The sequence below is a fragment of the Brienomyrus brachyistius genome, chromosome 5 (assembly GCF_023856365.1).
Source record: "Brienomyrus brachyistius isolate T26 chromosome 5, BBRACH_0.4, whole genome shotgun sequence".
Taxonomy (NCBI): Eukaryota; Metazoa; Chordata; class Actinopteri; order Osteoglossiformes; family Mormyridae; genus Brienomyrus; species Brienomyrus brachyistius.
The window spans coordinates 759,281-783,003 of record NC_064537.1 but is presented as its reverse complement, the minus strand read 5'-3'; the positions used below and the strand labels follow the sequence as shown (position 1 = coordinate 783,003).

At 49.0% G+C, this 23,723-nt stretch overlaps 1 protein-coding gene and 2 long non-coding RNA genes across 8 annotated transcripts; 1 reads left to right on the top strand and 2 right to left on the bottom strand.

Moving 5' to 3' along the window:
• Positions 1–1,983: 1,983 nt before the first annotated feature.
• On the bottom strand, positions 1,984–23,703 carry dennd1c (DENN domain containing 1C). Of its 5 annotated transcripts, none has more exons than XM_049013054.1 (22): positions 23,242–23,703; positions 22,605–22,669; positions 21,009–21,052; positions 19,065–19,114; positions 18,749–18,868; positions 17,087–17,156; positions 16,879–16,959; positions 14,891–14,944; positions 13,247–13,357; positions 12,940–13,040; positions 12,672–12,717; positions 10,263–10,361; positions 10,045–10,170; positions 9,817–9,921; positions 7,555–7,645; positions 7,420–7,460; positions 7,123–7,179; positions 6,997–7,044; positions 6,530–6,661; positions 6,015–6,124; positions 5,413–5,617; positions 1,984–5,292 (listed from the first exon to the last, which is right to left on the bottom strand). In XM_049013054.1, exons 1-22 carry the CDS (start codon positions 23,256–23,258, stop codon positions 4,351–4,353), a joined length of 2,715 nt encoding a protein of 904 aa, XP_048869011.1. In that variant the 5' UTR covers positions 23,259–23,703; the 3' UTR covers positions 1,984–4,350. The 5 variants fall into 5 exon arrangements, with proteins under 5 accessions (XP_048869011.1, XP_048869010.1, XP_048869009.1 ...); XM_049013053.1 differs by having other exon boundaries at positions 7,420–7,457; positions 10,263–10,364; positions 23,242–23,702; XM_049013052.1 differs by having other exon boundaries at positions 10,263–10,364; positions 23,242–23,700.
• Positions 15,905–16,193, top strand: LOC125741776 (uncharacterized). Of its 2 annotated transcripts, none has more exons than XR_007397859.1 (3): positions 15,905–15,963; positions 16,034–16,103; positions 16,139–16,193. It is a non-coding gene; the product is annotated as an uncharacterized LOC125741776 (long non-coding RNA). The 2 variants fall into 2 exon arrangements; XR_007397858.1 differs by having other exon boundaries at positions 15,999–16,103.
• Positions 19,398–19,872, bottom strand: LOC125741777 (uncharacterized). The gene is made up of 3 exons (XR_007397860.1): positions 19,847–19,872; positions 19,603–19,663; positions 19,398–19,419 (listed from the first exon to the last, which is right to left on the bottom strand). It is a non-coding gene; the product is annotated as an uncharacterized LOC125741777 (long non-coding RNA).
• Positions 23,704–23,723: the final 20 nt, after the last annotated feature.

Genomic DNA, 23,723 nt, shown 5'->3' with positions numbered 1-23,723 from the left:
CCACCCCTGCTCGGCGCCTCTCCCCGCGGGCAACTCCAGAGTGGAAAAGGGTCCAACCCCCCTCAAGGAGACTGGTTCCAGAGCCCAAGCCGTGTGTCGAGGTGAGACCGACTATATCTAGCCAGATCTTCACAACCTCGCACACCAGCTCAGGCTCCTTCCCCATCAGAGAGGTGACATTCCATGTTCCTAGAGCTAGCTTCTGCAGCCAAGGATCAGACCGCCAAGGTCCACGCCTTTGGCCGCCGCCCAGCTTGCATCGCACCCGACCCCTATGGCCCCTCCCATGGATGTTGAGCCTATTGGAGGGGGGACCCATGTGCCTTGTTCGGGCTGCGCCCAACCAGGCCCCATGAGTGTAGGCCTGGCCACCAGGCGCTCGCCCTCGATCCCCACCACCTGGCTTGGCTCCAGGGGGGGGGGGGCCCGGTGACCCACATCCGGGCAAGGGAAATCGTTGGTCCAAAATCTTTTTCTTTATTGGAGTCTTCTGAGCCGCACTTCGTCTGGTTCCTCACCCAGGACCTGTTTGCCTTGGGTGACCCTACCAGGGGCATAAAGCCCCAGACAACATAGCTCCTGAGATCACTGAAACCCCCCCACCACGATAAGGTGTCGGTCTACTCAAAGTCAAAGGGAGGTAATCCTTTCTTTTACTGGGGTGAACTCGAATATACGAGCAGCAAAACAGGGGGCTATGAGTAGATTCACACCTGCCCGGGATCTCTCACAAAGGGGAACTCCAGGGTGGAATTGAGTCCAACCCCTCTCCAGGAGTTTGGTTCTAGAGCCCGGTCCGTGGGTTGTACCTCCTGTACCAGATCTGGCTCCTTCCCCACCAGAGAGGTTACATTCCATTTCCCTAAAGTCAAATTTGGCAGCCGACAATTGGTTCGTTGAGGTCCTTGCCTTTGACTGCCACCTAATTTACCTTGCACCCAATCCTAACAGTTCCCCCCTGCAGGTCAGGGGCTCACAGGAGGGTGGGCCTATATAACTCTTTTCGGGCTCCGTAATTTAGGAAACTTACCAATACCGCTCCTTGGTCAGTCTAGTCATACACAGTCACTTTTTCAGTGCAGGATTGCATTGCTCTATCCAAGAAAAAAGTGAATTTCATTCACAAAACCATAAAAAAAATAATTTTGTTAATAGAGATTTTTTATGTATAAAAAGTGCTATCTAAATAATAATTATTATCCATCCATCCATTTTCTAAACCGCTTATATTACTGGGTCACAGGGGGGTCCGGAGCCTATCCGGAAGCAATGGGCACGAGGCAGGGAACAACCCAGGATGGGGGGGCCAACCCATCGCAGGGCACACTCACACACCATTCACTCACACATGCATTCATCTATCCATCCATTTTCCAAACCGCTTATCCTACTGGGTTGCGGGGGGTCTGGAGTCTATCTCGGAAGCAATGGGCACGAGGCAGGGAACAACCCAGGATGGGGGGCCAGCCCATCGCAGGGCACACTCACACACCAGTCACTCACACACGCATTCCTACGGGCAATTTAGCAAGTCCAATTGGCCTCAGCTTGTTTTTGGACTGTGGGGGGAAACCGGAGTACCCGGAGGAAACCCCACGATGACATGGGGAGAACATGCAAACTCCTCAGGAGACTTGAACCTGGGACCCAGAGGCGTGAGGCATAATAATTAATATTATTATTATTGTTGTTGTTGATTAAAATCAGATTATAGAACTTAATCTTTCATGCCAAAAACTATGACACTGACACTTTAACAAATAAAAATAAAATGAGAATGTCAGGAAAAGGAGAATTTGAAACAGATCCAATCAAAAGTAGAGTCTTTAGTTAGTGTTGATTAGGACTGGTATAATTCAAATGGTTTTCATACTGATCCAAGTGCTGAGACCTTAGGCAACTTCGATACCAGTTCCTGAATGAAACTTTTTTCAATACCACTTTCCAAAATTAATTTTAACAAAAAGAAAATTACATTGCATATTACAACACAAATCTTCAGTTTATTTTTCAGTTCCTTGGTTTTTTTTACACACTCAGCACAGTATCATAACATAAAAATATTTAAGTTCTGGGACTTACAAATTGTGAATGCATATGGTGGTCCCTTGGGCTACCAGATTTCCAAATTTTTTAAACTAGATACACTTTTCAATAGTCCAGTGGAACCCACCCTTTCTGTTTCAGGGCCATATAGTTACTTTAAATGGTGACACCAGTGAAAAAAAACAATCAGTACCACAAAAAAAAAGCACACAGCTGAATTGAGCAGAAATACCAAATCTAATGAATGAATGTGTTAATCCGTGTATGAATTTCAGCTCGTTCACCCTCCATAGACAGATGTTAATTCACTAATGCTGATGAGATTTTCTCCATAGGTATCAAAATTTGGTACTGAATGACAAGGAATTTTTTTAAACTTGATAGAATGTAAGTGACTCATTCAGTGCCATAATAGTATTGAAGCCCAAGTGCTGATCGCACCTGTGCACGATCGGATAATGTCACGGACCTGGGTGGTTCTGGCGCAAGAACAAGGCATGGTGCAGGCTGACAGGTGGACGACCCACTGGCAACTCACAGTACAACAACAGTTTATTAACAGAACTGAAAATGCAGAAAAACACTACAAAAAAAAAATCAGACAACAAGGGCCATAAACAAAGACTAATTACAAAGGGGTCAGGATACAAATAACACAATCGCTGGCATACAGAAATTCATACAATGAATCACTGGGGAATGGAATTAAGGAAGGGACTTAAATAGAGAAAAACTAAACCGGGTAATGACACAGCAGGAGTGAAACATGAAACAATTAACCAATCAGGGAATACACATAAGGACTGATGCAAGGAAACAGGCAACAGGTGAAACTAATTATTAAGACTAGGAAACTGGGAGATCACAGAGAAACTAAAACTCACAGAAACAGAATCTAAAACTGCAGAAATAAGAAAGACAGGTAAAACACAAGCAAGGCACAAAGCAAGAATCCAAAACAGAAAACAAACCACAGAATCACAGGAACTAGGAAAACTGATACCAATGGAACAAAATCCAAAAACAGAGGCAGTAGGATTTGAACACACAACAGAGGGGTTAATAGGTAGCCACATGCTCAACTCATTGAGCCATACATCTGATAGGGAGCAGGGGAAAACACAAAGGCTGACAACAGGGAGGACAGGATGGCCAGCGACACCTGCTGGCCAAACGAGGAGGGAACATGAAAGAGTAGGACAAACTGGTGCTGACACCCCTTTGCTCAGTGAGTTTTATCAGCAAGATTTTAAAATACTGGAATATCTTTGCCTTTGAAATTACTATATAAAAAAAAATCGGATACTATAGTATAAGGTCTGGACAGTGTGATGGTATGAAAAATTAGACACTGCCCTTGGCCTAATCAGTACCAGTCAGCTTTAGGCAGGAAAAGAACTTACTGACATATGGATAAACATGAAAGAAAACAAGATTCAGTGAAAACCATGCGGAGCATCAATAGTGGGTGATGACACCGCAACCCTGAAGCGCCATGAAATTAATAGTTGCTTTGTCTTTAAATGAGTTTGAAGACTTCACTGAACTTTTCAGTAAACTAGGTATATAAATAACTACAGTTGGTTTTCACTATTTTGTTACCTCTATGATTTCTGAATATTATTTATTCTCCTACTCTGTGTATTTTATTTCAAACAATATCAGGCCTCGTTAATTTAGGAAACCTTCCCATAATGCTCCTTAAAAAATGCCTATAGGGTCTGTTTCAGGATCTGTTACAGGAAGTTTGTCATGTACCATATCAAAGCAGGTTTTTCACTTATGGTCAAGATTAAATGATTTAACAATCATTCTAATGTGATCAAACATTAAGCATGTAAACAGAAAATTTCATACATTTATTGATTAAACATGAAGCACAAAACTATGCAAGAAAGGGCAGATTATGAGAGTAGTAACTGTATGTATGACCCAATTAGATGGCGGCCGGATGTGAGAGATTTTTACGAACTACCAGACAGTCAGTCAGAACTGTAAAACTTGTTTTCCTGGATAAAAACAAGTTTTTATTATGTGAAGAATGCCTGCTTTACAAAGGATCGGTACCCAGCTGTCTGCTTTTTGTGCTTTGTGCAGAGCTGGATCCAGCAGATCATTTCTGATACATGATTCCCTGCAGAGGAATAGCCAACCAGAGGCCCTTCCCAATGCTTAATGGTTTATCGCTAACAATATACATAACCAATGACACTGGAAAATCTGCAGGAAAATGCCTACTGTCCGGTGACAGTGTCTGGTTGTGGTGTCAGGCCTTGGTTATGGGCTCAGGCCACTGGCACAATGTCAGGCCTCAAACCTCTTCTTCAGCTCTGACACCTTGACCAGAGGCAGGCCTTCGCTCTCCCCCAGAGTCCCTGTCTCATTCCTGGTTGGTGCTTCCATATCATCGGCAGCCTCAAGGGTGGCTGCCATCTCTGGTCTCCCATTGGGAGAAGCATTGCGGGTGTTTCTCCACACATCAACTGGCTTTTTCATGGCCTTTACCTGGAACAGAGCCACTGCTTCCTGTACCTTGGGTATTGGGGACACTGGATCCTCCCCCTGTGGGCTCGAAGGGACTGGCTCCTCTCCCCGTACATTTAAAAGCACTGGCTCCCCCTGTGCCCTTGAAGTGACTGGCTCCTCTTCCCGTGGGCTTGAAGGCACTGGCTCCTCCCCCTGTATATTTGGAGTGATTGGTTCCTCCCCCTGTGCTCTTGAAGAGGCTGGCTCCCTCTGTTGGCTTGGAGGCACTGGCTCCTCCCCCTGTATATTTGGAGTGATTGGTTCCTCCCCCTGTGCTCTTGAAGAGGCTGGCTCCCTCTGTGGGCTTGGAGGGACTGGCTGCTCCAGCGTCCTTGCAGAGATTTTGCTGGCCTCCACCTCCACTCCCTGCACTAAGGGACAGCCTTCCATTCGATGAGTCTCTGGCTTTGAAAGTGAGTCCTGTCCCTCCTCACACCCCCTGCAGGGTTCACACCACTCGGTGCTGGTGCCTGTTTCCCAGGCGACCCCCGTACTCCCCGCAGGAGAATCCTGCCATTCTGTCCCCTCAGAAAGCTCATCTTCCTTCCCCATCTTCCCGGGACTGTTATCCAGCCCCTCCTCTAAGTCCCCATTCTGCCCCTCCTCCAATTCACCTTCCTCCCCCTCCTCTAAGTCCCCGTCCTGCCCCCAGCTCAGCAAACTCTCGCTCCTGCCTGTGGAGGGGCTCAGACTCTCCTGGCTTGGGGTCATCATCTTGCGCTGCAACAAATACGAGCACAGTAAAGTTCAGAAGCGTGACCAACATTAGACTGTACGTTTGCGTGTGAGAGTTTCATCGCAGGCAATGCATTCTGAGCCTCCACGCTTTAGATACTCTACCCGCGCAATGAAGTCAGTTGTGTCGGGGCCAAAGAGGTCTAGGCTGCGGGTGGCATAGATCACGCCTCGATCATGGGAGCTCCTTAGGCTAAGGGTGTCAAAGATCTCCCCCAGGAGGTCCATCTCCTCTGGGTCTGGCACCAGCTCGCTGTCCAGATCGTCTGGCTGGGCGCCATCTGTCACGCTCTGCTGAGCATCTGGTGTTCTGAATGATGCCCAAACACACACACACACACACACACACACACACACACACATGCACTCAGACTCCGCAAGTCCTCACATTAAACGAAGCCTTACAGCCTCAATTTGCCTAACCCTTTCCTTAACCCCTAACCTTCAAATCTTTTCTCCCCCTCCAGCTCCACCTCTTCATCTCCTGCCCCATGTCATCTTCATGAAAATTTTTCTGCACGTTTCTCCTCCTCCTCCAGTCCCTCCCATTATCTTTAGTATTCGCCCACATTTTTGTGCCTTTTGCCAGCTCAGTCACTCCCGTAACCTTCAGTATCTGCCCTCATCTCTATACTTTTCTCATCCCTGAGTCCCTCCGCCTGCCCCAGTCCCATTCTGCCTTCCTGTTCATTCCCCAGCGCACTCACCCATTCTCCAGGGCAGAATTCCAGCTGCAGCCCCAGGTGCCACCTGGCTCCAGCTGGTTTTGCTCCTCCGTAGGGCTCACGTTCCTGCGGTTTGGGCGACGTGGGCGAGACTGGCGTGCCACAGCATCGCACAGCACAGCGTGGCACAGCACAGCATCGCACAGCACAGCGTGGCACAGTGCAGGCCAGACGAGGTGCAAGATGGAGTAACCACATAACACGTAAAAAGCAATGATACACAGGTAACAAGAGGTTGATTAGCAGCGATGAGCACAGCACAGTCAGACAGCGCAGTGACGCAGTACAGTTAGGCAGCACAGTCAAACAACACAGTGATGCAACAGTCAGACAATTATGCAGTAAAGTGATGCAGCACATACAGACAGCATTGTAATGCAGCACAGACAGTAGATTGACATAGATGCACAGGAATTATTTTGGATTCGGTTTACAATGAAAATGGAGCAAGTTATGAGGTGGGCGTGGCCACGATACGATCAGAGGGAGGAGCCTACCTTCCCAAAGTGCTGTGTGATTGGCAGCCGGTTCTGCAGGCAGTCAGACTGGGCCCTGCGGTGCAGCTGTGACCCCAGGGGTTCGGAGCGAAGGGACCCCACCCTGTAGAGCATAGCCGCCTCACTGTCCTCCTGGTGTGCGAGAAGACACACACAGTGACACAATGGAACAAATTCTTCACATAGTAGCGTCCCTCACCAAAAGTAACTGCTTTGCTAACCACAGACCTTTTGCAATTTAGGCAGCTGGGATCCTATAACTCTTCATAACATCATTGCTATTTGTTTACTTATATTTCCAATCTATTTACTTAGCCAAAGAGGCAAACTCCCCTGGGACACACACACACACACACACACACACACACACACACACACACACACACACACACACACACACATGTAGGGTATACCTATCCTTATGCATGCACACACACACACACACACACATACACTCTCTCTCTTACCTTACTGGCAGTGATATTCCTCAGACAGAACTTGGCCTGAGCTGTGGCCTGCAAGGACAGAGTATGGTTCAGGTATAGTGATCACAGGCTTTCTGACAGCTCTCTGGGTATCAGCTCAGTACTCACAGACTTGCACATGTTGGCTTTGGACTTAACAGTGTGGAGGATAGCCCCGCCTCCTATCTAAGGACACAGAAATGACAGTATCGTGGCTGAAATCACTGGCCACCAATCAGCAACCACGTCAGATAACCAGTCAAAATACATAGTGATGTCCTATTCAGAGAAAACGACATGCATTCATGAAAAAAACGTGAAAGAGAGGCCTGTAATATATGAAAGCAATGCTGCATTTTACTCATATAATACTCGCATTAGTTAGATGCACTTGGATGATTAACACAGCGAATGAGTAATAAGTACCTTGAGGTTGCCCACCCATTGCTGGTATGGCCTAGTACCTGCTGGAAGGGGAAGAGAGCCAGCTTCAGTATGAGAGTGACGCTTAGAGGCACACGGGCGACCGTGCGGCCTGTGCCCTCCCAAGGCAGCTCCTACCCGCAGAGGCAGCGCACTGAAGGATCTCATCCTCGAAGAAGTCCGCCGGCTCCCTCCCATGGTTCAGCATGTCCAGGCGCGCATCGATGAACTGAGCGGAACACCAACACGTGACGATAAGAATCGAAAATGTGAGAAGGGCCTATGGTGCCCCCTAGTGCCACCACAAGGGTGTTAGTGCTTTATCAGAAAGTCACTTTGGGCCCCATGGGTGACTATTCATGGCCAATGGGGGGGCGGGCCCACAAATGCGTGGTTTGAATGGTGGTAATGCCGTCGCTGTGTGCCACACGGACGCTGATATCGCCTGCTCTGCCAGCTCTGTCACCAGGGGGCGCTGTGTGCCACACGCACGCTGATATCGTCTGCTCTGCCAGCTCTGTCACCAGGGGGCGCTGTGTGCCACACGGACGCTGATATCGCCTGCTCTGCCAGCTCTGTCACCAGGGGGCGCTGTGTGCCACACGCACGCTGATATCGCCTGCTCTGCCAGCTATGTGACCAGGGGCCGCTGTGTGCCACACGCACGCTGATATCGCCTGCTCTGCCAGCTCTGTCACCAGGGGGCACTGTGTGCCACACGCACGCTGATATCGTCTGCTCTGCCAGCTCTGTCACCAGGGGGCGCTGTGTGCCACACGGACGCTGATATCGCCTGCTCTGCCAGCTCTGTCACCAGGGGGCGCTGTGTGCCACACGCACGCTGATATCGCCTGCTCTGCCAGCTATGTGACCAGGGGCCGCTGTGTGCCACACGGACGCTGATATCGCCAGCTCTGTCACCAGGGGCCGCTGTGTGCCACACGCATGCTGATATCGCCTGCTCTGCCAGCTCTGTCACCAGGGGGCTCTGTGTGCCACACGCACGCTGATATCGCCTGCTCTGCCAGCTCTGTCACCAGGGGGCGCTGTGTGCCACACGCACGCTGATATCGTCTGCTCTGCCAGCTCTGTCACCAGGGGGTGCTGTGTGCCACACGCACGCTGATATCGCCTGCTCTGCCAGCTCTGTCACCAGGGGGCGCTGTGTGCCACACGCACGCTGATATCGTCTGCTCTGCCAGCTCTGTCACCAGGGGGCGCTGTGTGCCACACGGACGCTGATATCGCCTGCTCTGCCAGGTCTGTCACCAGGGGGCGCTGTGTGCCACACGCACGCTGATATCGCCTGCTCTGCCGGCTCTGTCACCAGGGGGCGCTGTGTGCCACACGCACGCTGATATCGCCTGCTCTGCCAACTCTGTCACCAGGGGGCGCTGTGTGCCACACGGACGCTAATATCGCCTGCTCTGCCAGGTCTGTTACCAGGGGGCGCTGTGTGCCTCAGCAGGTTCCATGCCTGTGTATAGGGCTGTCGCAATATCATATTTTCACGAAACGATTATCATGGACAAAAGAATTCATGATAACAATAGAATGACAATATCCAGGGCTTTGGATAATGGGCATACTGGTGTACTTACGCACTATATGATAAGCCGTTTAGGAATACGCCTAAAAGGTTAGTCATCTGTATAAATTCATAAATATATCAGACTTTAAATTGCAAAAAGTAGCACCACACCACCAATACCCTTTTAGCTTGTTTAACCACAATATCTCCTCTCCTAATACATGCTATGGCTGCTGATCGGTTGCTTTCTGCGCTGTGACTTCAGGGCTTTATGATGCACCAAAACAGTAGCATGTGGTGCCCTGCTAACTAAATTCAATAAACATAAGGATGCACCTAATTTATACAGATTACTTACTTTTGGGTGTCATAATAATCATCTCTTTAATATTTTAGGCACACTACTAATCTGCTGACCAAATTGTGGGTGTAAGTAAACGTCGGTACAGCAGTCCTAGATGTTGCAATTATATGAATATTGCCAATTCATTGGGCCATGATAAGCATGTAGTGAAAGTCAGATATCCTAACAGCCCTGCTGGTGATCAGGAGGCACCAGTTTGGACCTTGGTAGAATAGTCACAGCAAGGCCTTAACCCCCCAGAATTCTCCCGGGATGCCAGAGACGTGGCTTGACACTGCACAGACCCCAAACTTCACTCTCACTTTTGTGTTTGTCAAAACAGTGCATGATGGGATATGCGGAAATAAGAATTTCAATGCACCTGTATTTGTACAAATGGCAAATAAAGCATTATATCATTTCATTTTTTAATCCCTCATTCTTGTTAGCGAACTCCACAACCACTAGGAGGCAGTGTCCCAGAGGCAGACCATCCAGCCACTTCCACTAGTCTCTGCTTTGGTACCTGCTTGAAGAACTGCAGGTGGACTGCACTCTCCAGGAAGTGCCTCATGGATTTGGATTTATGGTTCAGAAAAGACTTCGTGCAGAAAGCGATGGGTCCACTCCCCTTTGGGAATGAAAAAAAACGAGATTAAGGGATGCTTCCTCTCACATAACATCACTGAGTGTTTATGTTTTTAAAAGACTGTACACAAACAGAACATTAACATCCCCCCAGAGTCTGGCTCACCGTCGGTCTGGTCAGGGCCTCTCTGTAACCCCCAAAGAGCTCAGCCTGCGCCCTCAGGAAGGCCCTGGCCACGCCCGTCCCCGTGGCTGCAGACTGCTTCTTCAAACTCACCTTCAAAGCAGACACCTGAGAAGCACTGGCAGGTAAGAGGTTCAGGTCTGAAGGGCACCCCCCACACCCCCTCCCGCCCCCAAGCCTCAGCCCATTCAGAGAATCACCACGTATGAGGGAATCCTCCTCAGGTCGTCAAAGGGAGACTCCATGGTGTTTGTGTCTATGTTCAGGATCACCACATCTTCCAAGGCACAGCTTCGCACCTTCTGAGGGACACGCAGTGTTCAGTTCTCAGTCAAATGAGTGTCACGGGTGCCCGAGGGCTTGGCACCCACTGTCAACACTGCTACACTGGGCACTTTCTTCCCGAGGGCGCGGCACCCGCTGTCAACACTGCTACACTGGAAACTTTCTTCCCGAGGGCGTGGCACCCGCTGTCAACACTGCTACACTTGGCACTTTCTTCCCGAGGGCGTGGCACCCGCTGTCAACACTGCTACACTTGGCACTTTCTTCCCGAGGGCGTGGCACCCGCTGTCAACACTGCTACACTTGGCACTTTCTTCCCGAGGGCGCGGCACCCGCTGTCAACACTGCTACACTTGGCACTTTCTTCCCGAGGGCGTGGCGCCCGCTGTCAACACTGCTACACTTGACACTTTCTTCCCGAGGGTGCGTTGCCCGCTGTAAACACTGCTACACTTGGCACTTTCTTCCCGAGGGCGCGGCACCCGCTGTCAACACTGCTACACTTGGCACTTTCTTCCCAAGGGCTCGGCACCCGCTGTCAACACTGCTACACTTGGCACTTTCTTCCCAAGGGCGCGGCACGCGCTGTCAACACTGCTACACTTGACACTTTCTTCCCGAGGGCGTGACGCGTGCTGTCAACGCTGCTACACTTGGCACTTTCTTCCCGAGGGCGCGGCACCCGCTGGGAACACTGCTACACTTGGCACTTTCTTCCCGAGGGCGCGGCACCCGCTGTCAACACTGCTACACTTGACACTTTCTTCCCGAGGGCACGGCGCCCGCTGTCAACGCTGCTACACTTGACACTTTCTTCCCGAGGGCGCGGCGCCCGCTGTCAACGCTGCTACACTTGCCACTTTCTTCCCGAGGGCGGGGCACCCGCTGTCAACACTGTTACAATTGGCACTTTCTTCCCGAGGGCGCGGTGCCCGCAGTCAACACTGCTACACTTGGCACTTTCTTCCTGAGGGCGCGGCGCCCGCTGTCAACACTGCTACACTTGCCACTTTCTTCCCGAGGGCGGGGCACCCGCTGTCAACACTGCTACACTTGGCACTTTCTTCCCGAGGGCGGGGCACCCGCTGTCAACACTGCTACACTTGGCACTTTCTTCCCGAGGGCGCGGCGCCCGCTGTCAACACTGCTACACTTGGCACTTTCTTCCTGAGGGCGGGGCGCCCGCTATCAACACTGCTACACTGGAAACTTTCTTCCCGAGGGCGTGGCACCCGCTGTCAACACTGCTACACTTGGCACTTTCTTCCCGAGGGCGCGGCGCCCGCTGTCAACGCTGCTACACTTGGCACTTTCTTCCCGAGGGCGCGGCACCCGCTGTCAACACTGCTACACTGGAAACTTTCTTCCCGAGGGCGTGGCACCCGCTGTCAACACTGCTACACTTGGCACTTTCTTCCCGAGGGCGCGGCGCCCGCAGTCAACACTGCTACACTTGGCACTTTCTTCCTGAGGGCGCGGCGCCCGCTGTCAACACTGCTACACTTGCCACTTTCTTCCCGAGGGCGGGGCACCCGCTGTCAACACTGCTACACTTGGCACTTTCTTCCCGAGGGCGGGGCACCCGCTGTCAACACTGCTACACTTGGCACTTTCTTCCCGAGGGCGCGGCGCCCGCTGTCAACACTGCTACACTTGGCACTTTCTTCCTGAGGGCGGGGCGCCCGCTATCAACACTGCTACACTGGAAACTTTCTTCCCGAGGGCGTGGCACCCGCTGTCAACACTGCTACACTTGGCACTTTCTTCCCGAGGGCGCGGCGCCCGCTGTCAACGCTGCTACACTTGGCACTTTCTTCCCGAGGGCGCGGCACCCGCTGTCAACACTGCTACACTGGAAACTTTCTTCCCGAGGGCGTGGCACCCGCTGTCAACACTGCTACACTTGGCACTTTCTTACCGAGGGCGCGGCGCCCGCTGTCAACACTGCTACACTTGGCACTTTCTTCCTGAGGGCGGGGCGCCCGCTGTCAACACTGCTACATTTTCTTCACATACTCGCCACTCACCTTACTCACCTTATTTTACATTTCGTTCTCACGGTATATTCAAAACATATTCCACTTGGTTTTTAAACCTTAATTTATATATTTTGAAGCATTACTATAAAAATCCCAGTTTTGTGTTATTTATCGTGCGTTGTTTATTAATTGTTTGTTTTATTTTTTCTGTATCTATCCCTTGACATGTGTCTGTGTTGTTTTACTGTTGCTGCCATCAGGACTTTCTTTGTGCGTCTACAATTCTGCAACGACAATGATGGATTCTAATTCTGATTTTGATTCTGAATGGCACTGGATTGGTACCTCTGAGAGACTTGAATGGACTCCAATCAGGTAGGGCATGGGAGCACTTGGGCATGAAAAGGCAGAGGAGAGAAGAAGAAAAAAAAGACAAAAGAAAACTCCATCACTCATGTGGTTTCTTCACCTCCAGTTCTGTCATTATTTATGTTTTAATTTTTTGTTTTAATTTTTTGTTTTATCAGCCAATCATAATCGGCGTGGCTCACGTATCCTTAAGAAAAAACCATCATCCTTAAGAAAAGACCTGCAAACAATCACAGAGACCCACCAGCAATAGTCGAGTAGATGTGGAGGAAGAACAGGAATGAAAATGTGCTGCCAGTACATGGGGAAGAGCACAGAGCTGCAGGCGTGGACGCAAGCCGTCAGCTGCAGAGGGGCAGAGAGCCAATCATCACTTCTAAAACACTATCACAGCCAATCACATAAGAGGACTGTCAATCTGCAGTCCCGGAGAAGCTAATTACAGCCAGTATGTGTGCAGGGCCTACAGCCAATCATCACTTCTGAAATGCCGTCACATGACACTTAGTGAGAGCCAATAGTGGCTCAAGAGGATGGGGCGAGGGACTCACTGTGCTCAGCTTGCTGGAGTACAGGAGGATACGCCTCTCAAACAGCATGCTGGCATAAAGCTGCAACAGGTTACTGACATCCACTGAAACCACCAACTCTGTCAGGTTCCTCTGGAAAAGAGTCACACACACGCATGAGTGCAGAAACCACACAAACGAGCACAGACCAGGCACATGAGCAAAGACCATACATATATGAACAAAGACAACACAAACGAGCACAGACCAGGCACATGAGCAAAGACCACACATATATGAACAAAGACAACACAAACAAGTACAGACCAGGCACATGAGCAAAGACCATACATATATGAACAAAGACAACACAAACAAGTACAGACCAGGCACATGAGCAAAGACCACACATATATGAACAAAGACAACACAAACAAGTATAGACCGGGCACATGAGCAAAGACCACACATATATGAACAAAGACAACACAAAAAGTACAGATCAGGCACATGAGCAAAGACCACACATACATGAACAAAGACAACACAAACAAGTACAGACCAGGCACATGAACAAAGACCACACATATATGAACAAAGACAACACAAACAAGTACAGACCAGGCACATGAGCAAAGACCACAAATACATGAACAAAGACAACACAAACAAGTACGGACCGGGCACATGAGCAAAGACCACACATACATGAACAAAGACAGCACAAACAAGTACAGATCAGGCACATGAGCAAAGACCACACATACATGAACAAAGACAGCACAAACAAGTACAGATCAGGCACATGAGCAAAGACCACACATATATGAACAAAGACAACACAAAAAGTACAGATCAGGCACATAAGCAAAGACCACATATACATGAACAAAGACAACACAAACAAGTACGGACCGGGCACATGAGCAAAGACCACACATACATGAACAAAGACAACACAAAAAGTACAGATCAGGCACATGCACAAGGGCAGACTACACACATATGAGCACAGACCAAACACACAAGCACAGACCACACACATGAGTACAGACCACACACAGGCACAGACAGACAACATATACTCACAAGCACAAAACTCAGACAATACGCACATCACCAAAGACCACACACACAAGTACAGATCATGCAGAAGCAGAGAGGACACCTACGAGCAAAAATATCACACACTCAAGCAAACACCACATACATGCACAAGTACAGACCACACACATGCTAGAGCACAGACCACACATATGCTAGAGCACAGACCACACACGCACATGCACAACTCACACACATGAGCACAGACCACACACATATATGCACAAGGGAGTTTTACTTACAGAAAAATGTTCAGAATGAAAAATGGTGAGTCTAAGCAACTAGAGGAGGCAGGACCAACCAATCAGATGTTTTCGGTCCCGCCTCCTCTAGTTGCTTCGACCCACCTCCTGTACAATCTGATTGGTTATCTCTCTGAACCAATCATTTTTTGTTCTGCCCTCAGAAGATTTTTGTGTAAGTAGAACTCCCATCAGTGCACAAACCACACACACAGGCCAAAACAAACTAATCGGGGCAGTCAGCGGTGTGATCATATGTCAATAATCCATCTTGCTGGAAGTAGCAGGTACACAGCAAGGGGGTGTTAGAGCTGCTGCCGGCGTCGGTGGAGAAGCTTACACTTTCAGGGATGGAGGGCAGACACTTGGGGTCTGGAGCGATGAAGTACGGTACCTGTTGGGACATCACAGAGAGCAGGCCATAGTCAGCAGGTTACCACAGCAACGGCATGCCAGTACACCGACTGACCATGGGCTTGCATGGCCATGGCTGTGGTTAGACCTGAAAAGCCAGCTGCAGGATGATACTGTGGCTCAGAGGTCCAACAGAACAGAGGGCAACATGGATCATCACACATGCTTATGCATCCATGGCCAAGGAACAGCTGTATGAACCCCCATAGGTACAGTAAGGGTGGGAAACAGAGCGTTAGTGCCATGTAGTGCTCAGCATGAGTCTGCCATGGGTTTCCGGTTAAGAGTTAAGGTGGATCCATGCCTTTATGGTTTCCCCCTTCTTCCGAAAAGAGAGTCTCTCTGTGTATTAGTGTTCTAGGGATTAGGCAGCTGAAGCACAAGCTACAGTGATGTCCCAAAACTCACCCCTGACTCCCCTGATGGGGCAGGGCAACAGCCTCCCAAAAGGTGCTGTACCCCTGTGATGACCTGCAGCTGCCCACCCTCAAGGAGGAAGAGACACGCTGACATTTATAACACAACTTCATCTCACAGTGCAGCTCACACAGAGTCAGCAAAAACGAAAAGGAAAACTGAAATGAAGCAAGTTACGAAATTAAAATGATAAACCACAAGTAATGAAAACTACAAACACTGCTTCCGTATCTCACTGAAATGAAAAAATAATTGCTAAAAAATGTCTATAATAACACAGAGTGTGACCTTGAGGCCAAGAAAAGCACAGATACATATAACATAACTGGCAGCACAGGTCAGTGAGCTAACGTGACATTGCTGACAGCACAGGTCAGTGAGATAACGTGATACTGATAACAGCACAGGTCAGTAAGATAACGTGATGCTGTTGACAGCACAGGTCAGTAAGATAACGTGATGCTGTTGACAGCAGAGGTCAGTGAGATAACATGATGCTAATGACAGCACAGGTCAGAGAGATAACGTGATACAGCTGACAGCAGAGGTCAGTGAGATAACGTGATACTGCTGACAGCAGAGGTCAATGAGATAACGTGATACTGCTGATAGCACAGGTCAGTGAGATAACGTGATACTGATGACAGCACAGGTCAGTGAGATAACGTGATACTGATGACAGCACAGGTCAGTGAGATAACGTGATACTGATGACAGCAGAGGTCAGTGAGATAACGTGATGCTGTTGACAGCAGAGGTCAGTAAGATAACGTGATACTGCTGGCAGCACAGGTCAGTGAGATAACGTGATACTGCTAACAGCAAGTCACAGCAGATACAGCAAAGATGCAGGCAAAACGCAACAGATCATCATGTGACAACACAGCGCTGAAAAGTGGAAATTAGAGGGAGAACATTTTAAAACAAATTTGAGGAAACACTACACAGCGTGTAGTTAGAGTATGAAATAGCCTTCCTGCTAGTGTAGCGCAAGCTAAAACCCTGGGTTCCTTTAAATCAAAGCTAGATAAGATTTCGATAACTCTGAGCTATTAGTTAAGTTCTCCTCAAACGAGCTTTATGGGCTGAATGGCCTCCTTCCGTTTGTATAGTTCTTATGTTCTAATTTACCAAACAGAACAGTTAAAATTTACAGCAAGTCAACCAAGCATAGCTGTAGCTGGACTGCATTGATGCAACACAATGGAATAGATACATCATTGCTAATTTGGCATCACCAACATGAAGACCTGATTTTGTGCACTAGAGCCGGTTTATCACAGCTCTGTGTCTAACAAAATGTCTGCATATGTCACCCACTATCAAGCAGATTAATTCCCAATCAGTATTTTCCGGCAGGCAAAGGGTAACATGAAAAAAAATGGTTGTTATTCTGTCATTCGTATCAGTACAAAGGACAATTCACATACTCTTATTTGGAGGTTTATCCTTTAATATTAACCTGAAGCAGGGTGCCACTGGCTACTGTTGACTTACCAGCTGTAGGGTGGCAAAGCTGTCAGCCTGTGGGACGGGATGTTGGTGGAGGGCGGACAGCAATTCTCGCATTTCATTGGTCTGTCAGAGAGCAGCGAGTCGTGACGTGAACAGGGCATGGTGCTGTTAGAATGATCTGTTTCACAGGAAGCACCCAGGGAACATTCCTAATCCAGGGAATGATTATTAAAAATGACTGTGGCTTTACCTGTCCTTTAGTCAAATAGTCAGCCAGATTATTCAGGAGTTTGTAGAAGACCTCAAACCAGGGTAGGTAACTGCAACAAAAAGAAATGCGAGGCTTGAGAGCAGGTAGGGCATTTTCTAACAGACATTCTCCAAGAAGAAGTCCTGGCCGGAGTAATACTCTTCAGTACAGCTCACTGTGCAAATCAAGTGGCAAAGCAGAGTTACAGGAATAATTCAGAACCTCATCCTGAATTCTGGCAGCTGCGTCATTGTCGCTGTGTGCACATGTAGTCTTCTCAAATCCCCTACACTCTACCCTTTCAACTACCCTTTAAGCGTGTGAAAGGACATTGCAATCTTTTATAACCCTAAGCCTACATTTACCCAGTTAAGGTCCTACAGTGGCTAACAGGTGTCTGTATGTATGAAGGACCATGATATGCTCTTTGCTGCTTTGCTGTTCTCCTTATCCTGGCTCTACAGCCTTGCATCTGGCTGTGAGTCGCTAAGTTTGAAAAGGGGTCTGATGGCACTCAAATCAACAAGGCTGATGGTGCCTAAAAGCTGGTGTCTTGTATGTACAGGTCCTGAACAGGAGGAGCCCATGTTAGCAGCCAGGCATAAGCATCAGATATGTTAATGTGAGAGATTTGTATCACGTGATGGACATATATCAAAAATATAAAAATATATGTTGAGCTGGAGGTTTTTTCTATGAAAGCCATTTTTGGAGGGTCAACCTGTGATACCTCTCCTTCGAAGATTTTCTGTGAAAGCCATTTTTGGAGGGTCAACCTGTGACACCTCTCCTTCGAAGATTTTCTGTGAAAGCCATTTTTGGAGGGTAAACCTGTGACACCTCTCCTTGGAAGGGTTTCTGTGAAAGCCATTTTTGGAGGGTCAACCTGTGACACCTCTCCTTCGAAGATTTTCTGTGAAAGCCATTTTTGGAGGGTCAACCTGTGATACCCCTCCTTCGAAGATTTTCTGTGAAAGCCATTTTTGGAGGGTCAACCTGTGATACCTCTCCTTCGAAGATTTTCTGTGAAAGCCATTTTTGGAGGGTCAACCTGTGACACCTCTCCTTCGAAGATTTTCTGTGAAAGCCATTTTTGGAGGGTAAACCTGTGACACCTCTCCTTGGAAGGGTTTCTGTGAAAGCCATTTTTGGAGGGTCAACCTGTGACACCTCTCCTTCGAAGATTTTCTGTGAAAGCCATTTTTGGAGGGTCAACCTGTGATACCCCTCCTTCGAAGATTTTCTGTGAAAGCCATTTTTGGAGGGTCAACCTGTGACACCACTCCTTGGAAGGTTTTCTGTGAAAGCCATTTTTGGAGGGTAAACCTGTGATACCCCTCCTTGGAAGGTTTTCTGTGAAAGCCATTTTTACGCCTGTGATAGATCTCATTGAGGCGTTTACCCATTATAGCTCTCAATGGAGGGTGCACTTGTGAAAGCCCAACCAGTTGGTTTGCTGCTAGAGCACTAACAGTAACTAAGATAGTAGCAAGCTTATGCAGACTGAGAGAAAAATGAGTTTCACTACATTTCACAATTCTGTCTAAGAATCCTTCTACAGTATTGTGGAAACCTCACCTGTACACCTCCACATATCCAGCAGGTGGCAGTGGATCTACAGAAACAACTGTTCATTTTTCAGTCAGTTTCATTGTACTTTACCTCAAGACGCAGAGACAGCTCTTAGACCCAGAAGTCTGACGGCAAAATCCGAAACGCTGACATCCTTCTAGATCGGTGAGTACAAAGGTGAAGTGTTGTACTACCATACTTGGTTTCACCCTGCATGTAACAGAAAGAATAATTGAGTTTTGTACCCATAAAGACAATAGGTACTATTACTCTTACTATTACACAAGGAAACAGGGAGAGTCCACCTGTCCCAATAGGTAACAATGCACTATGTCCAGTAACAAAGTCCCGTTGTAGTTATCGTCCATTAACTGGAGGCTCAATAGCAAACGACACGTGACTTTACCTTTCTATGTCGTACGGGAAGCAGAACCGTGGGAGACTGCGAATGGATTCCTGAGAGAAGCAAACATACTTGTATTCAGGTAAAATACCAGGCTGTATCTCAGGGGTGATACACACAGCATATCCATCCTAACATCCAGCAAGGTGAGGGCTCTAAAGTAAGGACGCGCCACCTGTGTGACGATTCTCCTCATGCCTGTGCCGGGTGAGGGCTCTAAGGTAAGGACGCGCCACCTGTGTGACGATGCTCCTCATGCCTGTGCCGGGTGAGGGCTCTAAGGTAAGGACGCGCCACCTGTGTGACGATGCTCCTCATGCCTGTGCCGGGTGAGGGCTCTAAAGTAAGGACGCACCACCTCTGTGACGATTCTCCTCATGCCTGTGCTGGGTGAGGGCTCTAAGGTAAGGACGCGCCACCTGTGTGACGATTCTCCTCATGCCTGTGCCGGGTGAGGGCTCTAAGGTAAGGACGCGCCACCTGTGTGACGATTCTCCTCATGCCTGTGTCGGGTGAGGGCTCTAAGGTAAGGACGCGCCACCTGTGTGACGATTCTCCTCATGCCTGTGCCGGGTGAGGGCTCTAAGGTAAGGACGCGCCACCTCTGTGACGATTCTCCTCATGCCTGTGCCGGGTGAGGGCTCTAAGGTAAGGACGCGCCACCTCTGTGACGATTCTCCTCATGCCTGTGCCGGGTGAGGGCTCTAAGGTAAGGACGCGCCACCTGTGTGACGATTCTCCTCATGCCTGTGCCGGGTGAGGGCTCTAAGTTAAGGACGCGCCACCTGTGTGACGATTCTCCTCATGCCTGTGCCGGGTGAGGGCTCTAAGGTAAGGACGCGCCACCTGTGTGACGATTCTCCTCATGCCTGTGCCGGGTGAGGGCTCTAAGGTAAGGACGCGCCACCTGTGTGACGATTCTCCTCATGCCTGTGCCGGGTGAGGGCTCTAAGGTAAGGACGCGCCACCTCTGTGACGATTCTCCTCATGCCTGTGCCGGGTGAGGGCTCTAAGGTAAGGACGCACCACCTCTGTGACGATTCTCCTCATGCCTGTGCCGGGTGAGGGCTCTAAGGTAAGGACGCACCACCTCTGTGACGTTTCTCCTCATGCCTGTGCCGGGTGAGGGCTCTAAGGTAAGGACGCGCCACCTGTGTGACGATTCTCCTCATGCCTGTGCCGGGTGAGGGCTCTAAGGTAAGGACGCGCCACCTGTGTGACGATTCTCCTCATGCCTGTGCCGGGTGAGGGCTCTAAGGTAAGGACGCACCACCTCTGTGACGATTCTCCTCATGCCTGTGCTGGGTGAGGGCTCTAAGGTAAGGACGCGCCACCTGTGTGACGATTCTCCTCATGCCTGTGCCGGGTGAGGGCTCTAAGGTAAGGACGCACCACCTCTGTGACGATTCTCCTCATGCCTGTGCCGGGTGAGGGCTCTAAGGTAAGGACGCGCCACCTCTGTGACGATTCTCCTCATGCCTGTGCCGGGTGAGGGCTCTAAGGTAAGGACGCGCCACCTGTGTGACGATTCTCCTCATGCCTGTGCCGGGTGAGGGCTCTAAGGTAAGGACGCACCACCTCTGTGACGATTCTCCTCATGCCTGTGCCGGGTGAGGGCTCTAAGGTAAGGACGCACCACCTCTGTGACGATTCTCCTCATGCCTGTGCCGGGTGAGGGCTCTAAGGTAAGGACGCGCCACCTCTGTGACGATTCTCCTCATGCCTGTGCCGGGTGAGGGCTCTAAGGTAAGGACGCACCACCTCTGTGACGTTTCTCCTCATGCCTGTGCCGGGTGAGGGCTCTAAGGTAAGGACGCGCCACCTGTGTGACGATTCTCCTCATGCCTGTGCCGGATGAGGGCTCTAAGGTAAGGACGCGCCACCTGTGTGACGATTCTCCTCATGCCTGTGCTGGTTGTGCGCTCTAAGATAATTGTGATGATGCACCTCATCGCTGTAGTCCTCAGGAAACTGGAACAAAACCAGGGGATCTGGGGAAAAAAAGGGAAAAAAACGGACAGGCAAAGAAAGTGAAGAGCAAAGCACATCCTCCATCAAAGAGATCACCGTTTAACCACTGTGCTTATGTCATTTCCTGTGGCTGACTGGGCATGCATCTGTTCCTGAGTGTGGTTGTCTTTTTTTTCATTTGCACTTGAACGTGGACCTGCACCCCAGGAGATGTGACCCCCCCCCCCACTGACAGCAGGCTCTTTCATTTGTTTGTATTCAGCTTCCATTTCTATGTCTTCAAGGTCCTTCAAGGTTTACAATTGCTCTCTTCTTTCATCTACCACCTGTATACCAGGTTCCGCTGATCACATGAAGAAACGTGACTCAACTGAATTTGTGGAAGGTTCAATTTACATGTTAAAAGGTGAAATGTTCAGTCAAGACTCATTGGCTTCTGCCTGACAAATATGTCACTGGCCCAGATATCCAGGCTTTACTAAGAAACACAGAGCTTGCCCTGACAATTACAGTGGTCCTTTTTCTTGACCTTTCTTTCTGGTCAGCCGCTGCCAGGAAACAATGTGTGTGCTGGGTGGGGTCTCAGACTAATGGGCCGTGAGGCTGGCAGGGAGGCAGCTAGATGAAAAGCCTCTGTCTCTCTCGCTGTGGTTTGCTGCTTGATCACAAAACAGGAAGCGCCGTTTCTGAGGTCTGCTGGGTAGCAGCACCGCCGGAACGAGCCGCCTCACTCTCAGCTGCTCGCCGATGTCCACGGCCTGGCTCCCTCTCCCTCGAGAGCAGCTGGATCCCTTCTCCGCTTCGCCGGATTCCATTGGTGTTGGGGAAATGCTGGCGCTACGATTGCCGCTGGCTGCCCGATGTGAGAGGCTCTCCTCGCATCCCTCTGTCACTCCCCCTGTTCCGGCAGCCCTGCTCTCACATCACTCATCCCCAGCCTGACATCCTTCTGCTCCTTCATCTCCACTCGATTTCCAGCTCTCCCTCCTCTGCTCTTCGCTGTCAGCCCCCTACTCATAATTATCCCTCCTGTGCCAGTTAATAAGTTCACTTCAGACGGGCTACTTTTTCTACCTCTAAATACATTAATATGTCTCTTTCCTTATGTCTTACCCATATGCATCCTGCTTTGCTATTAAAAATGCACAACTCACATTTCCTGATTAACACAGTTAGTATCATTTCCTTGGCTGTAACAAAAGACTGATTGCCCTCATAACCTACAGCTTGTTTTGGGAAAAAAAAAAAAACTGTATGTGGGCCCTCAAGGGTGCTTGGTAGTGATGAGTGTGTGTGTGTGTGTGCAGATTAGATTTATATTACAAGGTGGAGACCAAATGTCCATTTTTCAGGTCCCCACAAAGATCTGCGAATGCAATCAAAAATGTAAAAGTTTTCTATTGTGTTTAATTACTTATGGTTAAGATTAGGACTGGGTATGGATTAAGGTCATCATGTTGGGATTAGAGTTTTCCCCATAGAAATTAATGGATAGTCCCTACAGAGATATAATTACAAACCTGTGTGTGTGTGTGTGTGTGTGTGTGTGTCCCAGTACATCAGGCTACTCACCTTTGTCCTTGGCGATGGGACAGGAGACCTCAAAGAACCAGTTGAAGGTTCTCTCTGGATTTTCTCTGAAAAGTTTCAAGATTCAAAGGTTTTATGGTCATTGTATTACATACATTTGATTACTCACCTCCCAAACTGATGTAATCAGACATATTAAGCAAGCAACATATACAAGAGGTCAACGATGCACAAAAGAAGTGAATCATATATAAAAATAAACAACAGATCAAGGTAGTCAAAATGATAATGAAATAAATTATAAACAGGCAGAGGGTGATTCCCCTATTTTATGAGTCTCAGACACATACAAACACAATTCTACTGCTTGCCAGCGAGGCCCATTCTAATGCAGAGGCCAACAGCTCATATCTTTCACTTTATTGATATCGTTACAGCAGACGCTTTAAGCAGGTGTTTTGTCTTGTGGAGTTTGCTTTCAGGTCCATATACTTTCACTAGAAAAGGTTGCTTTTATTTATACAGCTGAATTCCATCCAGTATCACACCTTGGTCAAAAAATAAGAGCGAAAATACAGATGTACAGGAAGCAAGCAAGTCCTGTCATGAGCTTCCATCAGAGGAAATGAGCGGCAGGTTGAGGAGAAGACGTGTTATGCGGAGAGAGGCTCACACTCACTTTAGCCGGGTGCCCATGGCGCAGCCGCGAGTCCAGATGAGTAGGGGGTCCGTAATCAGGGGGGGGTCATAGCCACAGCGAACCGTGGGTCCTCTTAGAGCCAGAGGCTGCACCCCAGGGCACCGAATTCAGAAGAACTGCTACTTGATGGCTCACTTCCTGATCTGCACGTTTGAGTGTCAGTGTCAGTGTGAGAGAGTGAGCGTGACGTGTCTTTCTCTCTCAAAATAGGAAGTGTATCCGGCCGTGTCTGTTACTACACCAGTGTCACGCTTCTGTTTCCATGCAGAGACCCTCTCGTCAGAAGCCAGATATCTGGGAAGTGTTGGGCTGTTTTCCGTCTAAGGAGGCTTCGCTCCTGCATCAGGTGGCCAGAACACATTCTTTTCTCCACATACCTTAACTTGCTGTACCTCCCTGTATTAGTTTAGCAACTACAAGTGCTTAAGGGACACTAAGGAGTTTTAGTTCTGCTTTAATTT

Excerpts from the sequence above, each read along its gene's own strand:
- dennd1c (XM_049013052.1), bottom strand. Across the intron at positions 21,053-22,604 it reads TCCCATCGCCAAGGACAAAG|ATCCCCTGGTTTTGTTCCAG; the intron begins GTGAGTAGCCTG and ends TTTTTTCCCCAG. Across the intron at positions 7,461-7,554 it reads TCAGTGCGCTGCCTCTGCGG|CAGGTACTAGGCCATACCAG; the intron begins GTAGGAGCTGCC and ends TTCCCCTTCCAG.